At 42.2% G+C, this 27,156-nt stretch overlaps 1 protein-coding gene and 1 pseudogene across 19 annotated transcripts in view; one reads left to right on the top strand and one right to left on the bottom strand.

The window, feature by feature from the left end:
• Positions 1–259: 259 nt before the first annotated feature.
• Positions 260–27,156, bottom strand: part of Sgms1 (sphingomyelin synthase 1) — a 275,114-nt gene continuing 248,217 nt past the window's right edge. For all 19 annotated transcript variants that reach the window (XM_076562260.1, XM_076562225.1, XM_076562263.1 and 16 more), the window contains 4 exons: positions 20,253–20,370; positions 6,161–6,314; positions 2,638–2,804; positions 260–2,040 (listed from right to left, as the gene is read on the bottom strand). In XM_076562260.1, the coding sequence (XP_076418375.1) occupies positions 1,861–2,040; positions 2,638–2,804; positions 6,161–6,314; positions 20,253–20,370 (619 nt within the window). In that variant the 3' untranslated portion in view covers positions 260–1,860. The remainder of the gene's footprint in view (positions 2,041–2,637; positions 2,805–6,160; positions 6,315–20,252; positions 20,371–27,156) is intronic.
• Positions 18,441–18,752, top strand: LOC121823407 (cytochrome c, somatic pseudogene; annotated as a pseudogene).

Below are 27,156 nucleotides of genomic sequence, written 5' to 3' on the forward strand. Positions count from 1 at the left end.
GGCAGGTGGATCTCTTTGAGGCCAGCCTGGTCAACAAAGCGAGTTCCAGAACAGGCTCCAAAGCTACACAGAGAAACTCCGTCTTGTAAAAAACAAAACAAAACAACAAAAAAATACAAAAGTCCTGCATGGAGAAATAGGTGAATAGTAAAGATTTGGATCAAACAAGCTCTGAAGAGATCTTGAGGCTTGGTTTCTTGCATTGTTTTAACAACTTCATGAATTCTGTGAAGATGAACACAATATAATAGCCACATACTTTCAGTATCAGTTTTTATTAAAAAGTGCATTTTGATTAATTTATGATTTAGGTAAGCTGTAAGATATCAGTATACTCTCTGGAATAATAACTTTACAAAGATTTAAAACAAACAAAAATTTAAAAGCCTTTTTATTTCCTTCACCATTATTGTTTTACAATACAAATATCACCTTGTGAGTAACATACATACACACTCATACACGCGCACACACACACTTGTGCACACACATACACACAAAACCTACAGAAGGTAATTCTGCTGCACATAAAATACAGAATGGATATTATATATATATACTTCTTCGTTCTTAGAAAACTACTTTGTTCTCCACGTTGGCAAGTATAGAGCAGAATACTTCCCCAAACATACGCATGTCAGGAGTAAAACTCAGAGATACATGCAGTTTCTGCACAAATATATTTTAAAGAAATAGATCTCTTTTTGTTGTTGTTCACCAAGAAAATTGTCATGAGACGATGGATAACTAATTTATAGCTTTCAAGTTTTAGGTTAAGTGACCATCTTCAAAACTCTCTTTTAAAAAAGATATTCATGGCTGTTTTTATTGAGTAGTTAAATGAACTACCAAAGACGAAGTAACTTCAGTGGTAGGTGTCACTGCGGCCCGCTCACAATATGTGAATGGGCACATACTCTTAATTCACACCCCTATTCTTAAATTTAAAACATTTTTAAAACCATTAGCAGTCTTTTGATTTAATTTAGCTATAAATGCAAAATTTAGTAGTGTATACATACATTTATATTTTCATGGAATACTTTAAATAAAAACATGTAAGATTGCCTACCGACCATACAATCAAGACAAGAAAGGCACTAGAAACATAGACAAATTTCTCTCCCAAGAAGCATTTTTAAATTTTAACTCTTTTCTGTGACATGTAAAAATCTTTAAATTTGGTTTTCATAACATCATTTTGAAAAATAAAGTTAGGAAATACTTAGAAAAATCACTTTATAACAGAATCTTTTTTTTTTTTTTTTTTTTTAGTTTTTGATACACCGTCTCTGCTGATTTTACAAAACTCCACGTGACCAGATCTCTCCACACCTACCATCTTCAGCTGGGCATCAGCACAGCAGGTAGAGAGATTTCGGTACCAAATCCCACCCAGACACTTCGAACCTTCATAAGACATTAGCTAGAAAATGGCTTACAGCCCTATCTTTGGGGCAAGAGATATGAAAAGTATGTTTTCCCAAGAAAATAACACACTTTATTCCCAGATGTGGCTGGAAAGGCCAGAGCTTATGATATGGAAGCGCACAGTGGTGCTGCTGAATTATACAGAGGAGCATGGTGGCTGCCGGTTATGGAAGCCCCAGGCTTAACAACAGGAAATGTGTACAGTGCATGATAAGGTAAATTTTCTTTATTGTTGTCCAACGCAGGTCCTTTGGAGAGAAAAAAAAAGAGAGAGAGAGAGATCACAGTGCTGACCAGGTAACTCAATAGGTTAAGTCAAGGTAACTGTTGAAAGATAATAGCAGTAGGGAGGTCTTTGTCTTATGGCATCTTCTCTCAGGGAGCTCTTAGCACTTCGGACAGGTCCTCATTCCCGACTCTGTAGAGCTGTTAGGTGTCGTTTACCAACCGGCTATATTTAACTTGCCTACCAAGGTGGACTACTGGCCAGGGGAAGGGCCAATGGTAAGATCGAGGTACAATTCCTTGGACATTCTTTTCAAAGTACTGAAATGGCCTGTACCACCACACCCTGGCCAGGAGGTTCATCTGGGAAGCTTCCTTTAGCACCTAAGAAAGCAAAGAACAGACATATTCTTTATCTCACAATCTTTCATTTCCAAACATTTCCCACGTTCAAATTCAAAGGATCCCAGACTTGCCCCGCACCCACCCACATAGCTCCACTCTCAGTCCACCATACCATGTACCCTGAACACATACGATTCCAGCAGAGCAAGGGAAACTGAGGCTCCCTCAACTCTTGCTTATCAAACATCTCGGCCCTTTCTCTTCCATGCTTATAATAAGGGGAAAACTTAATTAAATATAACTATGGAATTAGTGAAGGGCCCATCATAACAAAAGGAGGTTAGGAACGCATATTGAGTGCAGAAAGAGGCTTAGGGAATATTTTTTCACAAACAGTGGGAGTCTATATGTCAGAAGAAAACAGTATCTGTGTCATTACATTAACAAAACTGCTACTTCGGAGGACCGATGGTATAAAAGCCAGTACTATTTCAGCTGGCTCTTCCTAGGAAAGAGAAACTGGGGGAAAAATCCATAGATTCTTTGTTTTTCCATTACATTACTCCAGCCTAAGCCAGCAGCACCAAGCCATGGGTACAAGAAGTCAAAATCAAATGCAGGGGAGGGGAGACTCACTTGCTGATTGGCCATCGTGTGATACCACCAGAAGAGTCTTGTGGTGATGTAGTAGGCCACCACCACGTCCACAGTGTAGTGGTCATGCGCTAAGAGAATACAGAAGATTCCAACGACGCTGAGGAGCCAGCAAATCCAGTGGTACCACCAGAGTCGCCGAGGGGAATCTAGAAAGAGGAAAAATTTATAATAGTCCCATTCTCAAATGCCATGAAGGGCACTCAGCCACGCTTCTGCCATTCCTGAGATCAACTGTCTTACATCTTTCCTCCTGAAAGCCTGGGCCAGCAAACCAAAAGATGTTTTACTTCTCTATAACCAGGGCTACATGAAAACAGCTTTTAATGAGTGATGTGACTAGCAGTAGTAATTCACATAGGACTGGAACTTGCTTTATATAATCAGATATGTAACTTAAAGGGTGGCTGTGGGTGCTAGAGAGATGGCTCAGTGGTTAAGGGCACTGACTACTCTTCCAGAGGAGCTAGGTTCAAATCCCAGCACCCACATGGTAGCTCACAACTATTTGTAACTCCAAGATCTGACACTTTCACATAGACATACTTGCAGGCAAAACACCAATGCATATAAAAGAAAAGTAAATAAATTAAAAAAGGAAAGGTGACTATGACCAAATATGCACAGGTTATTGCATTGCACTCATTTTTTTCCCCCCAAGACAAAGTTTCTCTGTGTAGTTCTGGCTGTCCTGGAACTTACTCTGCTGACCAGGCTGGCCTAGAACTCATAGAGATCAACCTGCCTCCGCCTTCCAAGTGTTGGGATTAAAGGTGTGTATTACCACTGGCTACTTTTAATACCGTCTACTGACATTTTTATGTGTATGTATGTGAACGTTTGTGTGAGTGCAGATATACATGTATGTAGGTGTATGTGTGCCTCGCATGTAGAAGCTGGAGGTTGATGACAAGTTTCTTTTTTGATCACTCTACCTTACGTACTAAGGGATGGCGGGTCTCTCACTATGAAACCGCACCTCACCTATTCAGATAGTCTCACTACTCAGCTTGCTCCCAAGACCCCCTGTCTTGTCCACACCAGCTCTGCAGCTACAAGTATATGCCATGCCTACCTGGGGTTCTCATGTTTGCACCCCAAGCACTTTACCCCCTGAGCTATCGCCCCAAGACCTGTCCAACGAGCATCAATTAAATTTAACCCGTAGATTAATTGAGGCAAATGCTTTATATAAACCCAATACCTAATGCATTTATTCAATTTATTTTTTTGAGATTATAAATACAACATTTCTCCCTTCTCTTTCCTCTGTCCAAAGCCTCCCATATACTTCTCCCACTCCCCTTCAAGTTCATGGCCTCTTTTTTCACTAACTGTTATTGTATGCATATGTGTTTGTAAATACATAACTATATCCACAAACATAACCCGCTGAGTCCATATAAAACTACTTGTATGCACGTTTTCAGGGCTGATTGTTTGACACTGAACGATCGATTGCTGTGCTCTTCCCTGGGGAGAACCGTCTCTTGTGTTCCCAGCTTTACTTGGTTGCCTATAGATCTTTGTGTAGGGTTGAGGCCTCGTGGTCTTTTCCCCATCCAGTCTGGCGTGTTCAGTGCTGTCATCCTTGCCCAGCTCACATTTGTGCCACGGGTGCTTAGACATGGACCAAGCAATTATAATCACTACGGTTGCCATCCTGCTTTCCGGGTTCTGTAACTACACAATCATCTGAAACACCGTGAGGTTTCTATTTCTTAAATATAAATAAAAGAACAGATGCCTAGAATTTGTAGTCCAGACATCATCCTAAAGACAGGACCCTGCCACACAAATACTTGTTTGTACCGGATCTGGGGAGACAGTTGAGACAGCCCTCTATTACTACAGGCATGCCTTTCTATTTCACATTCTCAGTGGGTAGGGGGCTAGAGGGCCTGGGAGTTCTGGGAAAAGTCTGAATGGCTCTACTGCCCCCATTTCTGGGAAGAAGGCACTGCTGCTTTTTACTGGATTCTCAAGAGGTGCAGCAGTCACTCACTCGGGCAGTGTGCATCTACCCTGCCCAGAGACAGGTCCTGCGTGAGAATGCCTGGGCCAACAAGCAGTGTAGGCAAAGGACCGTCTCTGTGGGGAGAAGCCTTGCCAGAAGGGGAGGGAGGGAGGAAGAGACTGCAATCACAGAGTTGTGTATTGCACTACAGGTGAACAATAAACAGGATGAGGGGGATCAGAAGGGGAGGGAGGGAAGGGTTTTGTTCTTTGATATTTTTTTAGGGCAATTTTAAATTGGGTGATGGGGACAAGAACAGCCCACTAATATTCATACTTGATACCTTAACGATACAGCAATAGCAGCAACTATGCATTTTCTATGAAACTTGTTGAGGATCCTCCATACATATCACTTGCTTTAATTTTATAACCTCTTTCCCACTCAGGAAATAAAAATTAACTTTAAAGATAAGGAAACAAAGACACAAAGATTACAGATTTTTCCCAGGGTCACAATGCTGGGGCCTGATAGTTCCAGGATCCCAAATCAGAGTAGAGTTTTGTGATTCTTGCATGGCCAATGTTGTTGCTTATGATCCAGTATGAAATTTAACAGGAAAAACTATTTCAGGTGCCAACCAGTAGGGGGCAGGCACCCCTTTCCTGAAGGGTCAATGGCATCTGACCCCTAAGGATCCCATTTCTATACCTGGTTATATCACAGTATAAGGGCCAGATGTCCTTTGAATAGAATTTTTTTTTTTTTTTTTTTTTTTTTTTTTTTTTTTTTGTAGCATTCACTTTCTTTGATCACACAGTCAGGCCCCTGAAGAACACCTCACTTCGTAATGGTCCCTTTACTTATGTTTCAAGGACAGGGTTAGCCAGCCTGCTTCTTCCCTTTTCTTTTAAGAGGTCACCACCTCCTTCGGGCCCTATAGCCAAAGGTCATGGGCGGAGCAAATACCACTGCAGGAACTGCCTAGAGAGTGCTTAATGAACAGCTTCTAACAATAAAATTTCTTCTGTTGTTCATTTATAGGGTTTAAACCCTAATAGCAATTAAAAAGAATGAACCAAGCCTCATGTCCCCAAAACAATCTGAAAGTAGAAAGTGGCAGAACATATTCATACATATATATATATATACGTATATATATATATATATACACACACACACACATATGTGTATATATACATACATGTGTATATATACATATATACACACACATATACACAGACACATATATACATATATACACACACACAAATACACATGTACATATATACACACATATATGTACACACATATGTAAACAATGCCATTTACATATATTTAAAACCAATCAAACATTACAGCTGACATCCAGGAACAAGGTCCCCCCACATACACACACATTTTCCGGGTTCACAGGAATAATAAGATAAGGCAATTGTCCTTAGGCCTCCAGTTTGGCTTTAGGGGATTTCCCTCAAACTGATTTTCCAAAGGACCATGGAGCGTGGCAGGTGAGGAAATTACAAAGCAAGGCTGTTTTAGACTTACACTCTTTGATAAATAAGTAGGTGAGCGTGAGCATGACCGTGTGGCCACTGTACAGATAGTCCCCACACATGTTGTGAGAGCCTGTGATGGACAAGCCCCCTCCAGCGATGAGCTTCATTATCCGCCGCACTTGTGCTTCCCAGTCTCCAAACAGCTGTCGGGAAGGAGAAAGCGAGAGCCATCGTTAGTTCACAGGGACCTTTGCGATCAGTCCTAGTTGTTCTTTATAACTCCCCTCATCAAGCATGCACGCACTGTTCATCACGTTAGTGTCAGCCCCTGGAAAGTGTGTGGTACTAGTGACAACGTGGCTGGCTCTAGACTCTCGCTCAGATGTTGGCATTTCCCCATAGCACATTTCAGTGATGTTTGAGGTTTGGGAAGTTGACCCAGGGTCTCAAGTGTGCCTGGCACGTGCTCTACCACTAAGCCATGTGCTCTATCCAACATAATACAATAAAAGAGAAAGAATTAGTGGTTGATTTACCATACTTTGGAAAAAGAAAGTGTGAATCTTAAGCAGCCACTCAGAGATGCATTTTGGCCCAAAGGATAACAGCTCTGACTTATTAGCCAAAGCATCTTGGAGATTAGTCGGTCAAATGCATGAAACAAGGGACTCCAAACGATGGACTTTAAGCCCTCTGAAATTACACAGGCAACAGGGGCTATTTTTCCTTTTAGTAAGAGTTGGAGAGAAGTTTATAAAGCAATTTAGCTGCCTAAGATGCAAGTCCGGGCCGGATACTCAATAAACAGCTTAAACAACTCATTTGATGCAACTTGTATTTGCTCATCAAAGACATGCAAACGTTTATATCTTTATGATTGCAGCACCCTTGTTTAAATTTTTTTCTTGGATGTATTTATTTTATATGCATGGATGTTTCACTTGCATGCATATATGTGTACTAAGTGTGTGCCTGGTGCAGAGGAGGGTTGTCTAGAACAGCAGTTATGGATGGCTGTGAGCCACCATATGGGTGCTGGGAAGTCAAACCCTGGTCCTCTAGAAGAGCTGTAAGTGCTCTTAACCACCGAGCCATCTCTTCAGCCCCTGAAGCATCCTTTTACATTCTAGTTGACCAATATAATTACCATAATCCCCTTTCGACATTTAATTGCTAATACCTCAGCTTTGGAAAATGCATGTTTCATTACATTTTCCCTTTACAAAAAGCAATCAGGATTTCTACTTCAGGAAAGCAAGCTGCCAGACCACACAGAGGATCTGACCCTCCCAATGCAAGGGGAGCTTTGAATGCTCAGCACAACAGAAGAAGCAGACTTACACTGCTTTTCGTGGCACTTTAGAACTAGGTACTGCCAAAGTCTCCAGAGATTAAAACCAAGCTTTAGATGAAGGATCCATATGAATATGACTTTGAGAGAGCATTCCAGAAAAAAAGAGATTGCTTGGGGGGTGGGGGTTCAAATTATTCAGCAGAATGATTTCCAATTTAAATTTTAAACAGCCATGCAACTAAACCTTTTTTATATACATAAGACCTCGGAATATTTGCCATGTCTATGTCTATATTCTTCTCCCGGACCTGCAGATAGGATGCATTCTACAAAGCAAGTGAGTAAATACAGAGGAAGGAAGAACCAGGCCTTTCTAGGATGGCAGTGAAGGGAGAGCCACAGCGCTGTGTGGCGGCTGTAATGTGGACTCACAAAGCGTCCAATCTAGACGCTTTACAGAGGTCTTCAAGGGCATGAGACTGATGGGTTAGCCAAGGCTTTTGACTATAAGGCATAACAAATAAATATATAGAAAACTCCTGAAAACAAAACAAAAGGCACTTATCAACTCTGTGGGAAACAAACTATTGTACAGAAAAGGAAAGGTAATTATAGCAGTGGTTCTCAACCCTCCTAACGATATGACCCTTTAATACAGTTCCTCATGTTGTGGTGACCCCAACCATAAAATTATTTTTGTTGCTACTTCATAACTGTAATTTTGCTACTGTTATGAATTGTACTGTGAATATCTGTGTTTTCCGATGGTCTTACATGACCCCTGTGAAAGGGTCATTCAACCACTCCCCACCCCCACCCCACCCCACCAAAGGGGTTGCGACCCACAGGCTAGAACCACACTGAATTATAGGAAAGCGACATGGCTTGGCTGTGAAGCGTACTTAGAGAACTGTAATTGGGTAAGTGCTGACTACTGAGTCACACAGAGGACAGATAGCTGCAGAGAGAAGACAGGACAAGATGTTTCGTGTCCTGGGATGGCAGGGTGAAGAAGGAAAAAGGTACAGAGGATGGGAAGTCCTCATTTTTTACAACAGGAAGTTAACAGCGCATCAGAGCACAAGGGCATTCTTGGTTAGTTCAAGGCCAGCCTACCATGAGACCCAGTCCCGAAAACCAGACACAAAATTATAGCCAGATGAGGTAATCACCCATAGTTGCCTGGAATCTGAACACTTGGGAGGCTGAGATAAGATGGTAATGAAGGAAAAAACAAACAAAATCAACAAAAACCAAGAGTTACACAAAGAGAAATGATATTCACATCTCACTTAGAGATAATGATAAAAGTGAAAATGTGCAGAAAGAGCTATGGATATGGTGATCTAGTTAAGAGTTAAACAGAAACAGGAAGAAGAGCCAAAATAGGGCTGGGTCAGGAGATCATTATGTTTAATACCAAGGTTAGCAGATAAAAGGTAAGTGTAGAAGACCACAGCTCAACCTGTAACCAACCTTCAGTAGGTTACGACGTGGAGATGAAAAACAGCAACAGTGATAAAGGGATCCCGTGTACAGTGATGAGGGAGGGGATCCCGTGTACAGTGATGAGGGAGGGGATCCCGTGTACAGTGATGAGGGAGGGGATCCCGTGTACAGTGATGAGGGAGGGGATCCTGTATACAGTGATGAGGGAGGGGATCCGGTGTACAGTGATGAGGGAGGGGATCCGGTGTATAGTGATGAGGGAGGGGATCCCGTGTACAGTGATGAGGTGATCCTGTGCAGAGGGGATTTGCTACAGACCTAGGCTAATGTGTGTCTTAAGAAAATAGTTTTGTTTTACACATATTTTTACAATACATTTGTTTTACAATGTATTTTAAGGTAAGTATCATTATAAAAGAATACTAAAATCAAAAGTTTATAAAGAGTTGCAGTGTGTGTCAACTTATTACTGAGGGGAAACAGTCTTTATAAATGTAGTATAGCCTAGGTGTGCAGTGTCTATTAGGTCTACAGTAGCACACAGCCATGTTCTAGGACTTCACACTCACTCCTTGGCCCACCCAGACAACCTACAGCTCAGTAAACTCCATTCACGGTGACTGCCCTGACCTGAACCTCAGCAAGTCTTTTAGTTTATATTGTATCTTTTTATGATTAGACATATAAATACTGAAATCAGGTTACAACTGCCTATAATGTTCAACACAGTCACATGCTATAAGGCTAGTTCAGCAGCCTAGAAGGAACCAGGCTAGACCTCAGGGGCCTGGAGTTTGCATAAGGATGAATTAGTCTGACAACACACACCTAAAAGTATCCTTGTCATTAAACAATGTGTGACCACACTGTTAGCAAAGCACCTTGCCAACTGCCACGCTAGTTCCCCAGAGTTTGATTAAACCAAGCAGCGGATCCACAGAGAGTCACTCTTCCTTCAGAAGCCTAAGTACCTCACAGAAGTATGAGCATACTATCAATGTCACATTCCAGGACCCTGGCCTGTCAAGGACCCCTTATAAAAATGCCCTTCAACCATTCATTCATGGAATCTACCTACTTTGGCAAATTGCAGTGTATTGATCCTAAATAACAGTCTCCCACCAAAATAGAAAATGCATTATTATCGATCAATTGAACACCCAGACCAATAGCAGGGCAGCTAAGGGATCTCACAGCAGGGACAGAAACGGAATTGGTGGACTCCTGCCTTGAGCATCCTGCCACTGAGGAAGCCACATGCTCTGAGAGCTCGCTCAGCCAAGTCCACAAATGACTGTACAGCATGCCGTTCCCTGAGTTTTAACTGGCAGGCAGCCTTCTAAACACAAGAACGGGTCCTTGCAAACTAACTAAGGGAGACATGAGATGTTCTTTGGGCCCCACTGGGAAAGTAAAATAACAGGAAGGACAGATTGCTCAGCAGGAAGACGTTGCTCAACGCTGCCCTTTCCGCTCTCTCCTTGCTTTGTCTTAACTGTCACCTAGCTGGGCAGTAAAACAGCAGTGGAGCGGCTTTACAGAAACAAGAAATAAAATAAAATAAAAAACCCACTACGTTCTCTTCACACAGAGATCCCAAACCTTTAACAGGACTTTCCCATCAACTGTCTCCTTGTACCATCTCAAGCTTGTCTGCTGGTTAACAGTGATGTTATGATGTTTATCCTGCAGAAGAGGAAGTAAACCGAGGGCTGCTGACTGGTCATGAGGACACACACCGACTCGGGTTCAGAACGAAAGGCTCTAAGAGCCAAATACAAATAACCCTACTCGGGCTCCCGGAGAGCATGCTATGGCTGTAATCACCTTCTGAAACAGCAAGGGGGCAGCACTTCCAGGTTCATACTTTGTTGCTATTCTAATAAAATTTAATGGCGTTCCCCTTTTCCTATGCCTTCTTAAACCAGGTGCTCTCAACCCAATTCACGCTCTCCTTGCTTTATATTATGCTACATTGGTCTCCAAGAGAATTTGTGTGTGTGTGTGTGTGTGTGTGTGTGTGTGTGTGTGTGTGTGTGTGTGTAAGAGACAGGATCTCATCATGTAGTCCAGACTAGCCTCAAACTCAAGATCTTCCCTAGTGCTGGGGTTACAAGCACACACCATCATGTCTCGCTTACAAATATACTTTACTATTTATTTATTATAATTGTGTATGGGCGTGTGTGCATGAGTGTGCCACAGTACATGTGTAGAGGCCAGATGGCAACTTTGGAGTTGGCTCTTTCCTTCCAGTTTTTACGCTGGTGCTAGGCCTGAACTCAGGTTGATGGCAGATGCTAAGTCATCTCACTGGCTCCCCAGATTCACTTTAGAGGAACAAAAATGAGCATACATCTAACTTGAACCCCATTTTAAATACTTTATTTAAGCTGGGTGTGGTGGCGCATATTTTTAGTCCCAGCACTTGGGAGGCAGAGGCAGATGGATTCGCTGAGTTCAAGGTCAGCCTCGTCTATAGAGTGAGTTCCAGGACAGCCAAGGGCCCCACAGACAAACCCTTTCTCAAAATTGCCCTCCCCCCAAAAACCTTTACTAAATATTCATACATGCACATAATGTATTTGGATCCAATAAATCGCCTGTTCTCTTCTCTGTGCTCCCTGCTTTTCCCTATCAACTTCATGTGTCCAACATCAGTTTCAATCAAGTAGGAAGCATTTCACCTGTTCTAGCCTGAAGTACTACTTGTTTTCAAAGTACCTGCTGGTATCACAGAAACTGAAGACCGTGTTACTATTATCAAGTTGAGGCACTTTTTGGAGGAGGGAAGCTCAGGCTCAACTCCTAACAGCCAGCAGATAAAACAGAGACGGCTCTCCAGGAATCCGCAGCCCTGCTGGATGCTCACTTGTGATCATCTCCTGACTGCTCAGGAGACTCTTCTGGACTCTTCCAGGCCTGGAGAGGGCACGCTTTCCTCTGCAAACACTACTCTACCCACCACAACTTCGCAGCAGGAGAGGCTTCGCTATGCACTTCTCTTCCTACACAGCGTCTATGACTTTTTATTCCACTTGGCTGTGGAGGGTTTGACCCTTCTCCATCCTCCAATGTTCGCACCAGTTCCTACACTAAGCAGGCTTCAGGGTGGGTGGAGGTCTCTAAGCAACACCAGCAATAAGACACTAACCCGCCACCAGCCAAAAATATTAATTTTTTCACAGCCTTTAATAAGGACACTATCCAAAGGCCTCATAAAACCTTTAAATTGGATCAGCTCTGGATCTGTTACTCACGCTCCAGTGTTTAAAGCAAAATGTCCCTTTAATAAAGTTACATTGCTCAAATTTGGAGGTAGAAATGTTCAAGTTCTTCTAGCCAACCTAGTCAGGAAGTGGAGGTTACAAAAAATGGGCTTATGTTTTTATTTTGAAAAAAAAAATTATATGGAAAGAATAGAGTAATGAATAGTGAAGCCCTTGATTTTGGCTCATTAATTCTCAGTATTCACCAGATTTGCTTCTCTCTTCTCTTTTTCCCCTGTGTCATGGTAGTAAGTCTTATAACACCTCACTTTGAAATCCAAAATAAGTTCTCATCACACTCATGAAATCGACAATGATCCAACCCCAATCACTTCAGAGTCTCTCTCTCTTCAGAACACTCAACAGCCCCAACATCATCTCTGGATCCCTTTCCCCGCTGATCTAGGATCAACTCAGGGACCAGCACTGAGATACCCTGCCATGCTCATGCTTTCCACATGCCCTACAGTCCTTCTGCGCTGGTTTTCTTCTCCCCTGGTATTCATGCCTTTAAGTCCATCCCCTTCCTTAGTTTTTCTCTGAATGCTGCAGTCTGCTTAAGTTCAAATTAAATGCTGCTGGCAGAATAAACAGAACGGCTGTGGTCTCCATCTCAGTGCGCCTGTGAGGAAGCCCTGGTACCATTTGTCCGGCTACTGGTGTGGCCATCTGGCCATGGCAATGCCTGCCAGACTTCACTAAATATGTTATCTTTGTCCCTTTATAACTAATAAATAAGATTTTGAAAAACTGATTGAAATATTACTGGCCTCAACCTTCACCCAATGTCTTTAGTATTACCCATTATGGATTATAATATTTGAATTATTTCTGCACTGGCTACCAAATAGTCATTGTCTTTACCTTTAACAATTATGAATTTTTTCTAAAGTATCTCAAGTTATAAAAAGTTCCTTTCGATTTGCTGCAATCTGATATTGTCATGCTCAAACTACCTCAAGCATAACCCTGAGGGATGAGGCTGCAGCTCATTGAGAGAGGCAGGTGAAAGGGCCTGGGTGCGAGCCCCAGCATTGCAAAAGCAAGAAACAAAGCTTGACAAAACAAAACATGGCCAGAGGGAGAGTTCCCAAGCAGAACAGCCTGGTTTTTTAGAGCGATCACGGATGGTCTCTTGTGTCCAGGTAGCTCCAAGACCATCCCCTAAGATTAAAGTGCCTTTGCCCACCTTCCTGCACCCTGAGTCAGTGGGCAAAGTTTCCCCTGATGCACACACAGTCACCTCCGAGGCTCTCTGGAACTCCCCAGCTAATGCCTTGCCTCTTCACAGTCGATAGCTCCTAATATCTGTAAGGCTCCCCTTGCCTCCCCAGTGTCTCCCTCAATACTGACACACCAGCCTGGTCTAGGTATTCCTCACCACTAATTCACACAGGAAACCAGGAAAAAGCATCACCTACAACAAATGTGTGGTCAGTGTCCTGTCTCTGTCCCCTGGCAGCTCTGAAACTTTAGGCAGAGCCACGGGCCTCTCATTGACTGCAGTTTCCTATACTCAGTGTTTTTAGCAGTAAATGAAACTAAAGATTTAGAACCACAGCTGGCATGAAAAAGGAGTTCATAATTTGGCACCAATCAGAGTCTATCCCCCTTCTCTCCCAAGTACTCTACTGTATGACTAGGGAGATGTATTTTTAAAAGTTAATTGTGGGTACATAATAAACTCTACTAAAACCTTTTCAGGCTTCCTATGGCCCTTGAAGTCGGAACTCATTACAAGGGTATAAGGCCCTTTAAAATCAGCCCACAGCCTGCCTGTCTCACTTCATCTCAGGACCCTGGGACCAGAGGACCAGACAGCTGTGCTCACTAAACCTCATTGTTCTGAATTCCTCTGCATGGTCCCTTTCTACCCATCTTCTCTGTTTCCACTTGCCAGGCTCTAACTTTTTCTTCAGAACCTTGGCTCAGACACACCTCCAGCAGTACAGCCTGCGCGCCAAGGACAATGGCTGCTTTCCTGTGTATCCATGGCAACTGGGACCCTCATATCCATACAGTGGGGCGTGAATAAGCCAGGGAGCAACCTGATGGATCACACAGGGCTCCCAGCTCTCAAGGCCCACGGGGGCAGGGTGGATGGGACACTTGCATGTACATTTGTGACCTTAACATTCAACACTATGTCCGCCCACAACAGGTTTTCCAGAGATGTTTCTTCGGGGAAATAACTTGTCCTAGTCCACTGTAAATCTCATCAGCAATCTGTATTTTCTTGCCATCTGAGTGAGTGATGCTCTTCCTTCAGTAAGGAAACCCTGGAGAAGCTGAGAATCTATAAAATATTGCAAAATGCACTTGTCATATATAAGCTGCAACAAGAGTAATAAACGTGCAGACATCAGAGTTGGACTCGTAAGAAAAATAACCATAAAGGACTAATTAATTGAAATGTGAATTTAAAAAAATCCCTTTGCTGTATACTTTTAGTGTGTCTATAATAAAATTTATTTACAACAGAAGTTTGTTTTAGCTGGGCAGTGGTGGCGCACACCTTTAATGCCAGCACTCAGGAGGCAGAGGCAAGTGGCTCTCTGAGTTGCAGGCTAGTTTGTTCTACAGAGTAAGTTCTAGGACAGCCAAGGTGATTACACAGAGAAACCCTGTCTTGAAAAACAAACAAATAAACAAACAAAAAACCCAGTAATTTTTAAATGAGAAATGATACAGTACATTGTTACTATCACAGTTATTCTAAAAATTAAAAAAAAAATAGAATAGCAACAGAGAGAAAAGAGAAAAATATTTGGGATGGGATATGTTACTGAAAATTACATGCAAGAAACAGAAAAAATAAGAACAAACAAAAGGGAAATTATACTGACAATAAGAAACTGGGAAGTATACAAAAGATTGGGCAAAATCAAGTACTGATAACTTAAGCCCCACACAATTTAACACTATGTCACCAAGTTACTTTGGTAATGGAACCAGCTCTTTCTGAAGTCCTCAGAAGGCTGGCAAGGACTACTAAAGCATGCCAGTGTGGAGGGCTTCTGAAATAACCCAACTGCCACCTGAGAAAGGTATAACTGCCACAGAGCAGAGTCTACTGCCTTGTAAAGTTGGACTTGGGCCGGACGGGGAGCCCACGAGGCCAGTGAGCTCAAGGAGGAGCTTGGATTCTGAAATCTCCCACTGAGACAAGCTGACAGCCGCAGCAGAGACAGCCGTGAGGTTTCCCACAGCTGTCCCACTGACAATCAGCCTCAGATGCCATCCAAACACCAGCACAGTCCTTGTCTGACAGTGAACTGTTTATTGGGGGCCTGAATAAAAATTCAAATGAAAATCATTTGCCAAATGCCATGGTTGAGGTGTCATCTCCTTTTTGAAATCTGAGGCCACCACAGAAACCACAACAGAACCGTTGTGTAGCTCAGGTTAATGCTTAGTCACTACCAGATCAACTGTTCCAAAAGTTAGCATGGGACTGTATGTGCAAATCTGGGGAGAGAACACAACAGGGTGTTTTCTTCCTTTTTTCAAAGGAGTTTAGAAAAATACAAACTTATCTAAAGTCAAAGATTATCAACTGTTCCTATCTTTGTTTGTTTGTTTGTTTTTAATTCCAAACAGTTTTGACAAGAGGAGGAGGTTGGGCATCCACACATGCTCTTGGGGCAAAGCTGTGGTAACACTGCCATAGGCTAGTCAAGGTATCAAACGCTTGGCAGCCTCCAGCATAAGCCCGGCACACATGCAACCCACGGGTACAGAAAGGTAGGTTGTTATTTGTAATCCAGGAAGTGAACACATCTACTTCTCTTTCCATGTTCCCGGTGACTTATCACTGTTTGCAGTGACATCTAGTGGGAAGCCTGTGCTACCTGCTGACCTGTTACCTCATGACTATTTCTAAAGCTCTTATATTCTTGTGAGATCAATTTCTATCATTACCATTGGAGATTTGTTGCAACAACTTTCTTACAAGCTGCCCATTTTGAACTCTGATGCTGATAAGTACTAGATATACTTACATAGGGGTAAATGGAATCAGGTTTAAGTTCCTCACTCAGCAGAGCTCTATTGTAAAGCTAAATTGTCTTCCAGCTATTTAGTGATGAGTGAGAGGTTTAAGAAAACCTACCAATAAACAGGCCTAAACAGACCTCAGATGCTGAACATCTAATTCTATATATGAGCATTAAAAATTCCATGTCCTTTCTGTGGTCTTTTCATCTATAATCATAGCTTTTTACTACCATTCAGAATATGATCCACCACAAATAGTTATTTCCTAGCCCTGGTTTTCACTTCAACTTGAGACTACAAACCTACCCATCATAGATGTCTCCATTTGGCTGTCTCACAAGTGCTTGTGTTCCTCCCAAAGTCAGGAACCCCCTTTTCTTCCCACTTAACAATTATCCCACTGGTAAAACCCAGTCATTGAACTCGGTCCCTTACCTTCTCACTTCTTCTTCTAATTATTGCCATTTGACCCCTTAAACACTGCTCTAATCTGTGTGCTGTTTTCCATCTTGGGGGTCAGTGGCTTATCTTGACCCTTTTATGGTAACACCTCAAAATATCATTCCACAAGGGACAATCCTGAACCAAGTAAATTTTAAGGTGTTTTCAACAAAATAAATCTCCACCTGGCCCGTCCCTTGTACCTGAGCTCATAAAACATAGTGAGCGCTTAGTGCAAACTGTCCAGTTCTCAATGGAAGAGCAGGACAATTCCACGTCCTTTTCTTCCTTGCAGAATCTTACAGTGATAGAGTCCCTTAGACACTGTCTCCTCTGACGCTCACAAATCCTTAAGATCACATCAAAGACATTACTAGTTTGATTTGTTCATAAACTTTCATCTGTCACATGCCTTACAGGCCAGTGTGCAAGCCAGTGTTCTTTCTGCTTTCTGTAGACTTGTCTTAGAGGCTGATGGCAGTGTGGTGGTGAAGGTGTCTTGACAAGTGACATTTAACTAGGTTCTTTTTTATTCTGATTCACTTAGCCTGGTGTTGACTGGCCTCCGAGACCTCTCAAGACCTCTCCGAGACCCCTTTGACACTGGCCCATACTGGGGCATTCCAGCATGTGGCAGAACAGTGAGTCTCAAGCTCAATCTGCCACCCGAGGGTCCTTTTCAGCTTTTCAGTCTGGATTCAGACAGCTTTATGTTCTCTCCATGAAGAATTCCTGCTAAACATGCTGAAACTGAACCTAATCAGGTCTCCAAAGACAACTTCCCATTGAGAGAAAATATCGAGAGAGAAACAAGTGAACTGACATTTCAAAGAAACAGATGAATCAATTTAGAATGTGAATGTGAGTGGAATTCAGGACCAAGGATTTGAGCTCCACACTTCACTAACAGGGAAAAAATTGTCTGTCAGACAGACCAGGCAAATATGTAAAGACTCTAGATCCTAATAAATGCAAATAAACCATAAAAAACATCTTCAAGACAAACAGGATATTCCATGAACTGATAATTGTCAATACCAAAGAATTATTAATTTTGTTGACTACCAAGAGTATAATGCTTATGTAAATGTCCAGTTTTCTGGTGTGTGCTACATATGTAGTGATTGAATGGCTGACACTGTTTGATACTTGTTTTAAAATACTTCCAAAACAAAAAAAGTAGACAGATGAACCAAAAACATTAAGTTGTGATAATGAGTGAACCTGAGTGTTGGGTGTAACAGATTTCCTTACACTGGTATCTCTACACTGAAATACACTTGAAAATTCCAGAACAAAATTAAAAGTGTTCCCTGAGCAACATGAAATCCTGCATTAAAAGAGCTGTGTGCAGAATTTTTTCTTAGTCTACAAAATAGACTGTTTTAACTACTGTGTGCTAAGGTGTGCTAGTATACCTTCAAGTGTTCGTTTTTAACATTCCGATTGTAGAAGACAGCCACTGAATCATGACACTACTGAATTTCCGGCCAACACATGGGTGACACTTTTGAGTTAGCCTCAGTGCAACGCCTGCTCTCTCTGCCTCTACCAACAAAACCCGAGAGCTATTCTTAGCCATGGCTTGTGGTTAGGTACACTGATGACTCTGGCTGACTCTAATTAACCACAGCTCACCAACTCTGGACTTGAAGAGCTTATCAGAAATGCAGATACTGTCACAAAGGCACAGAACTAGAACCAGGGTGTGGAAAATGGCCCCTAGATGTAGACTTAGCTTCAGAATCTACATCTAGCTACTGCTTTGCAGTAACTTTACCAATATCCAGCCTCTATTAAGAGTTGATCTGCGAGATAGCAGGACATTCATCTTTGGGTCATAGCGATTGTGGTATTGATCACCCGGGAGTGAATTAAAAATGGGTGATGTTGAGAAAGGCAAGAAGATTTTTGTTCAGAAGTGTGCCAGTGCCACACTGTGGAAAGGGGAGGCAAGCAAAAGACTGGACCAAATCTCCATGGTCTGTTTTGGAGGAAGACAGGCCAGGCCACTGGATTTTCACACACAGATACCAACAAGAACAAAGGCATCACCTAGGGAGAGGATACCCTGAAGGAGTATTTGGAGAATCCCAAAAAGTGCATCCCTGGAAAAAATGATCCTTGCTGGAATTAAGAAGGGAGAAAGGGCAAACCTAATAGCGTATCTTAAAAGAGCTACTAATAAGTAATTCCACTGCCTTATTTATGACAAAATAAATGTCTCATACATTTAATTCATACACCAAAATTAAGATCACGAATGGCTAACAATGTTTTGTTGAACAGTCCTGATTAAAGTAAAATTGACTTGTAGTTAAAGAAAAAAGAGTCAAACTGCACTTGGGTGTGCGTCACAATTGTCAGTTTACAGTACAGAACATTCTGTTTATCAACCACACTCTCAACAAGACTTGCTGGACTCTCAATGACAAGGTATTTCCAAATATAAAACAAGTAAATGAATGAAAGAATTCTGTAATTGGGGCACTGCAAGTGAGTTCTGGGAAGCGTTCACAAAACAAGATGTGTGGCTGGCTTCTGGGGAAGGACTGAGGACCACAGCGAGAGAGGTGCAGAGAAGTAGGGGGGCTGATAGAGTGCGATGCTTGGGACAGTCATTCTCCAGAGTTCAGCGAACCTTGCACAGAGCTGGAAAAGTAACCAGTCACCCTGTGGGAATGTCTGCCAAGTCTAAGAGGAGACAAACGTACATAGAAACTAAAAGGATCCAGAACTCTCTATCATGAAGATGCCATTAAAAAATCTAGAGTGAACGGTGCAGGCCCCTTTCCGAAGCTTCTCTGAGAAGATGTCTCCTTTAGCAGGAAGAGACTTAGAAAGGGATAGGACCAAAGGCAACTGGCTATTTAAGTGCACAGTTCAATGCAGATAAATGATCTCAAAATAAAGTATTATATATACATATATATGTATACACACACACACACACACACACACGCATACATACACACACACATATATGTTTTTCACACATATATGTTTTGTTTTTTTTAAAAAAATCAAGAAATCAAGGCAGGAATTTAGCCTCTTTTCTTTCTTACTGCACTAAAGAGCTTTAATGTATTAAAGAATTAAGTCTTTGCTATTTGATGACATTCCAAAAGATTTTTTTAGTTAAAATCGCTTCTAAAGTAAAGGTTATTACTCCCTGGTACAAAGGCAGAAACACTAAGCAAGGGATAGAGGGCAGGTTCAAAATCTTCGGGGACCCAAGGAAAGGCAGCAGATGCACGGCCCCACATTCTTCCCGAGAACAGCCTCCTCTGAACAAGCAGAGGCCTGCCAAGGCACAGGAGTGTGCCTGCCTTGCTCTGCTGAACGGGCTGATGGGAAGACAGGAAACAGCCTGATGTCACAGTGGAGGAGAACACATATGAAGGCTTCTGGATCTGCACCCAAGAACACATTTCATAGTCTGGCAGGAAGCAAGGAGCTCTACCCCACAGGAAGCTTCCGGCACACACACCAGCCACACTGGCTCCTGACTGGGAGGGGCTGGCAAGGCTTGGGAATTCCGAGAAAGGTGTGGCTGTCTGGCCCTATAGCTTAGGGACATTCCCAGATGAAAGTGATTCTGAATAAATTTTCATCTTGGCCTTAGTCCAAGGTCCCCAGAGCAAGAGGAGAAACAAATCAAAAAAGGGAAATGACAGGGAGGAATCATTTACCTTCGGAGAACAGTTGAAATGCATGCCAGGTACTGGGAGTGTAGTTACATACATTGTAATACACCGGTACAGGTACAGCGTGCCAACTATGCAGAAAAATCTTCTGCTAATAATAGACCTAGAAGAAGGGAAAAACAGGGCAGATGCTCAGTCAAGAAATTCCACAGGTCCATTTAATTCAAGTTTCCAAAGACCCAACAAAACAAACCCCAAAATCAACTCAAGAGCTTGAAATCTGAGTGGAAAATATCTAGATGGGGAGTTTTGGAAACACTGTCAGTGATGCTATATTAAAAAAAAAAAAAAGCCATTAACTGCCCAAAAGGAATCACACTGATCTGCATGCTACAAACTAGGCTTTAGGGACCTTAAGTCTGAGCTGACGTCAATTCATGGACAAGTGGTGCACATTCCGCTCAGTCTGAGCCCATGTAGTACCTGTGACATTTACATGTTCAGTGTGCTTGGTCCAAAAAGGCAGGTGCTAAGCATGCCGTGTGCATGAAAGCTGTAAATGTTTCTACTGTTTAAGGAGCCAGACAGTAAACAACTGCATGGCACCCGGAACTGAGGCAGAGGCAACCTGGGGTCAAGAAAAGAACTATGGAAGGCAGAGCCGAACCCCGACATTGCTCCTTGTTGCTTTGCTGCCTCAGAGACTACTTCGCTCCTCTTTTTCCTAATAAGTAAAACAGGGATAACAACTCTGGCAATGCTCTCTGGAAACCCCTGATATAGAGGAGGCATAGACAGATAGCTACAAAATCGAAACATGAACAAGATTCCACCTGTTTCTTGGACTTAACTTCATTAATGTAGGCCTAAGTGTCTCCTTTAAGTAAGAACCTTCCCTCTCTCTAACTTTCTCCTGTTCAGCCACAGGCTAGAATCACATCCTATGGCTCACAACACATCTTTAGGCTTGAGGAGTTCAAGTTTTTCTTGGCCTGGGTAAATATGATTTAACAAAAAGGAAAATGTAGGAACACTGGACAAGTCTTCCCTTTAGAACAGCACATATGTGGGTGCGCTATCATTATGCACTTGGTCTACTTTTGCTCGTGATGCCGATGGGAGTGTGGCAGTCAAATGAAGTCCTTTCTCATTCTAATTACTCTTTTAGTAAGAGGAATAAAGTGACCCACTACCTGTGTGAGATACACACACACACACACACACACACACACACAGCTGTCAGAGAGGTATGTGCCTCTGGTTAAGTCTAGTGAAAACCACAATAGAAGTGAAAACTATGGTCTACAGATGCCAGTCAAGAATACCACAAAGGAAGTGCCAATGTGAAAAGCACAGTGCGAGCTCCCGTGGTCATACTGTTAGGTTAAAAAGCAGAATATTTCTGTTTCAAAGAATTGTATGTACTTCTAATGTACAAAGGCATTCCTTTCCCAAATTCAAGAATTCCACACACTTAGAATTCTTTGTCAAAGGTTTTAAAGTACAAGATTTATCTTAAAAACAAACAACAACAACAACAAAGCCAAAGAGTTGTAAAGCCCAGCCCCAGGTTATATCTACAAAACAATTCCTGGACCTAAGGCTCAAGGAACATTGTGGAAGAAGGAGCAGAAAGATTGTGAGAGCCAGAGGACCAGGGAGCTTGCTGTGAGATTGTGTCTCCTAGGAATGTCAAAAGCTACACCCTTAAAGTCTCAACAGCATGAATGCCTAAACATGAGCTGGACAAGAATGACACTAATAGAAACGAAAACGTAGATGGGGAAAGACCATGAAGCCTCAGCCCTTCATGAACTACACAAAGAACTCTCCAAGTGACTAAGGAACACTGAGAACAGGAGGAATAGTCTTTCTCAAGGACAAACACACAATTGGTTATCCAAACCAAATGGTCACCCCTGAAAACATACATACAAGTAAAGTAACATTGCATAGACTAAGCAGGTCGTATTTATGTATTTTGGAATACATATACGTGTGTAACAACAATTAATGACAAAAGAGGCCATGAGTTTGAAAGAAAACAAAGGGGGTGTGTGTATGAAAGGGTCTAGAGAGAGGGATGAGGGAAATGATGCAATTACATTAAAATCTCAAAAAAAAAAACCCCACAACTTTTCTTAAAAAAGAATCATAGAAGGAATGTCCATGGGATATTACCAGAGATTAAGCAAATGCCAAGAAGAAGTCAGATGCTGGATCTAATTCCCCAAGTCCCAGGGTGTTCATCAAATGTCCAGAAATATGCCCTTCATGTTCCAAAGTCTGTGTTCCATCTGCTCACACTCCACAGTGGTTATCACTCCACAGAGTGTATCTGCTAACAGATAGGGGTTTTTCCACTACTGTTTTGCACAGCAGGCTCATTACTACCTCCTCCAAGAATATTTTACTTGTCACATTTGCTTATAAGAAAATACGAGTAAAATTGTTAATATTTTATATACAATGAAGACTTGCTGAAAAAAGCATGTTGTCCCAGTACAGGTGACTTATAAAGCTTTGTTGGGGGCAGGGGTTGGGGTAGATAGTTGAGCTCAGGGCCCTAGAATACAAGCAAGCACTGTACCACAGAGCCCAAGGCCCCTACTGAACTTTATAACTTCCCTAATTTAAAAAGGAGATAGGATTTAGAATCTAATTATGTGATTCAACAACCAGGCTGAAAACAGCAGTATTAGAATGTTTCTGGCCTTTAGTACAAAGGTTTAAAAGTCTAAAGGAAAAATGGCTAAAGAAATGAATAGACTGTATAGTTCAATTAAGTACTGGAAAGTGTTTTGTCCCTACATGTGTCTCTTTCCATGAATCTACAGCAGAAGGACACACACAACTCTTGGCTACAGAGTAGGATTTTTCACCGCCCAAAGAAGTATATCCACAGAAAAATATTATTTGGTAGTATGCTACGTGCCTCTATTGTGGTTTTCCACCAAAAAGGGTTTCACATATCCCAGGTCGGTTTCAAATCTCTGTGTGGCTAAGAGTGGCCTTCAACCCTGACCCCTTCCCTCCCTGACCAAAGTGCTGAGACTGTAGATAAGTGCCAGCACAGTCACTGGCACTTGGCTCAAAATTGAATCACTCTATTTCCCAAGCTCTTGAAGGCCAACACATTTAAAGAAATTATAAGCCGGGCAGTGGTGACGCACGCCTCTATTCCCAGCACTCACGAGGCAGAGGCAGGAGGATCTCTGTGAGTTTGAGGCCTGGGCTACAGAGTGAGTTCTAAGACAGCCAAGGCTACACAGAGAAACCCTGTCTTGAAAACCAAAACCAAACCAAAACAACACCACCACAAAGAAATTATAAAATTATAGATAATTCTGACACCCAGACTTGGAACTGTTTTGTAATCTTTCCATCTGTTTCCAACCCATTTATCTGACATAGACTTCACCACCTAAATCTTTCTGCGAGTTCTTGGCTTCTAGAAACAAATAGATCTGGACACAAAGCAGTGGACCACAAATTCACAACCAAGCCACAAATTCACAACCAAGAGGCAGTAAACAAGGGAGATGATGTGCAACATGCTGGGAGCCATTGTGGGCAGAGCTCAAGGTTCCTGTGCCATTCAGGTCTCTGCTCAGTGATTAGAGCATGCAATCCATGCGACTCACCACTGGGCCACAGCAGCACCACTCATGTGACCGCTAACTTTACCTTTAACAAAGACCTTTTTTTGTTGGTTTGTTTTTTTTTCAAGACAGGGTTTCTCTGTGTAGTTTTGGTCCTGTCCTGGATCTCCCTATGTTGACCAGGCTGGCCTTGAACTCACAGAGATCCACCTGGCTCTGCCTCCCGAGTGCTGGGATTAAAGGCATGCGCCACAACTGCCTGGCCAACAAAGACTTGCTTGGTGACCTCAGTCATTTTCATAAATTTCCTAAGAAATTTGCTTCTTTGTCAGAAAAAAAAGGAGGACAAGGACACTGCCTTCCTTCTTAGTGCATCAGGGAAATGGGCGAGCAATAAACAAAGGCTGTGGAAGAGAACTAAGACTGGACATCAAAATACTTATTATAATTTACCGTTTTCCTTTATTATAAGGTCAAAGGTTGCCCATTAAAAAAGTGGGGAATTTTGTCAAATTTCTCCTTTATGCCTTCAAGCTTTGTATCATTTACTTGGTTTTGTTTATTTTTATTTAATATGCATGTGTGAATACCTGCATATATGTCTAAGCACTACATGTGTGCCTATTGCCCATGGAGGCCAGAAGAGGGTATCAGACCCCCTGGAACCAAAATTACAGGTGGTTGTGGGTGCTGAGAATTAAACTCCGGTCCTCTGCAAGAGCAGCCTGTGCTCTTCACCAGGGAGCCATTCCCCAGGCTCCATGTGTTCTTAAAATGACTCAGCAATGCATAGCTATGATTTCTATTTCACAGAAGGCAAAACTGAGTCTCAGGGAGTCTAAAATTGAGTATAATTACATAAGACAAAAAGATACTTAAACTTGTGTGAGAAATCCCATTCTGAGTACCCACATATGAGTTAAGATTCTATTATACTTTAGCTGGGGGTGGGGGGGTGTGTGTCTTTAATCCCAGAACTAGGAAGGCAGAAGCAGGCAGATATTTGTGAGTTAGAGGCCAGCCTGGACTACAAAGCAAGTTCTAGGACAGCCTGGGCTGTTACACAGAGAAAATCTGTCTCGAAAGTAATATATATATATATATATATATATATATATATATATATATATATATATATATATATATAATGTTATACTGTATATATATTATATATATATATACATGTAATATATATTATACTGTAATTAGATTTTAAAGGCTACTTAATCCAGATTTTTTTCATTTCATGTTTTATGTGATACTTCCTACAACCTAGAACTCCACAAGACATTTAGATTATTTCTTTATAACAACAATAATTACTAAACCACTGAAAAATCTATCACTGTCATCAGGTTTCAAACACTCAGTGTGTCACTTCTCACTTATCTGATCACCCTTATATCTTCTCTTTCTTAAGCCTCCACTTCACCCAAATTTCCAGTGACTCTCTTTGTATCAGTCTGTCATCAATGTAAATCTTGTCTCTCTCTGTGGTCTCAGTATTTATGGGTCTCTCAAATTTATGCTAAAATCTAATCACCAGTGATGACATCCTGAGGTCCAAGCCTTCAGTAATGAGATAAGTGTTTATTTAAAAGATGTTTATTTAAAAGAGCTAGCTTGTATTCTTCCACCACATGAGGAGGACATGGATACAAAGAGTAACCAGTGATCCAGGAAAGGTAGATCAGCTCTGGACTCCCCCAGAACAGAGAAATAAACTGTTGCCGGTAAGAATCCAGCTTATGGTATTTACTTGCCACAGCCTGAACAAGATTACCCTAAAACCCACTCAGAATGCCCCCCTTTGAAACCGTCAAGTGGCTGGTATGTATAATTTTATTATGCATATACTTTACATCCTTCACCATGATTGCAAAGGCCCAAGTCTTCTAGCCTCTGCCCACCCTTGCCTACCTGTAAAGACCCTCCTACTATAGGTAGGACCTCCAAGCCAGTGATGCTCTACCTGGACAGTCTGTATTCTACCTTCTAGAACATGCCTGCCATTTAATCCGCTGTAGATATTCAGTTCAGAGTTGACCTCCTTGAAGGAAGCCCCGTTTCTTTCCATCCTATCTTTTTTTAACTTTATTCAAAGAATTAACAAACCCTTCTACAATCCCAATGAAAGAAAAATCATTTGTTTCTAAAACTGGTGACATTACCACCGGAGCGCTCAGCACTGGAGGACCGCATCACTGTGCTTTGGGGCTTTGTCTCTGGCTTCCAATGGCCCCTCCCCATTTCTGCCCACACACATTCGCCCTGTAAGCCATTTCGTTTATCTGACAGCATTAATCTGCCCAGATGCTCACTACTTTTTTTTTTTTTTTTGCATTCACATTTTAATTTAAAATATTTGCTGAGATGGCTTCATCCATTCAAACAGGCCTGAAAATCGCTGGAGATTAGAGACTGAGTTCTGCCACTTTTCTCCCCTCCCCCCCACCCCCCACAGCACTTTCCACACCCATTACAGCCTCTGGATCACCAGGGTACCAGAAGGCAAAGCAGGAAAACTCAGGGCCTTGAACTCAGGACTGCTGCAGGGAACATTCAAAAGAAAGTCTAGTCAAACAGACGAAAGGGCAAGACCAAACTTGGAATAAATCTAAATCAGTGCTCTCCTACGGACATTTAGAACTCACTTAGCATTTGAGCATCTCCACAGGCAACATAGCAGAATGAACCCAGATATCCAAGCTCCCAGCCCAGAAATATGTCTATATATGTGCAATGCCTTCTCAACTTCTTAAAATCCAACTCAAAGAAAGTTGACACCTTTGTTATCTGCATTTCTGCTTAGCAATATTCCACCTCACAGGAGACTTTGAAGCACATGAGGGTTTAAGTACCAGCTGAATGAAGGGAATCCCCATAAAAGCCAGGGCTCTAAGGGCTAGTCATGACACACCTCGGAAGAAGACCCTAGTGGCCAGTGTGCCTAACCATCTGTTGACCTATTAGAAGGTTAGGAACAAAGTTCATGAGGCCACGTGGTCTGGGAACGAGCCCCTGGCTTTAGCAGAACCTTTAGGCCACCATAAAGGCAACGGTTCTAGTGACACCTGAGGCAGCAGAGTGATGCACGCTCTCAGAGCTGCGGAGCTGCCTGCTGAGTGACCTAAGTGAAACAGACCAGCAGGAGGCTCTAGGGACACCCCATGTAGGAGGTGACACCAGCTGGAGGCACAGCAGTGACAGAGGCAGTGAGAAAGCTCAGATTTAACAGACCAGGTATTGGGTACAAAGCATCATCAAGGAAGAAAACTCAAGATGTTTGGGTTGAGAACAGGGAGGAATAGAGAAGCTCTTTGCTAAGAAGGGTATGGGAACAGCAG

Source organism: Peromyscus maniculatus, chromosome 1 (assembly GCF_049852395.1).
Source record: "Peromyscus maniculatus bairdii isolate BWxNUB_F1_BW_parent chromosome 1, HU_Pman_BW_mat_3.1, whole genome shotgun sequence".
Lineage (NCBI taxonomy): Eukaryota > Metazoa > Chordata > Mammalia > Rodentia > Cricetidae > Peromyscus > Peromyscus maniculatus.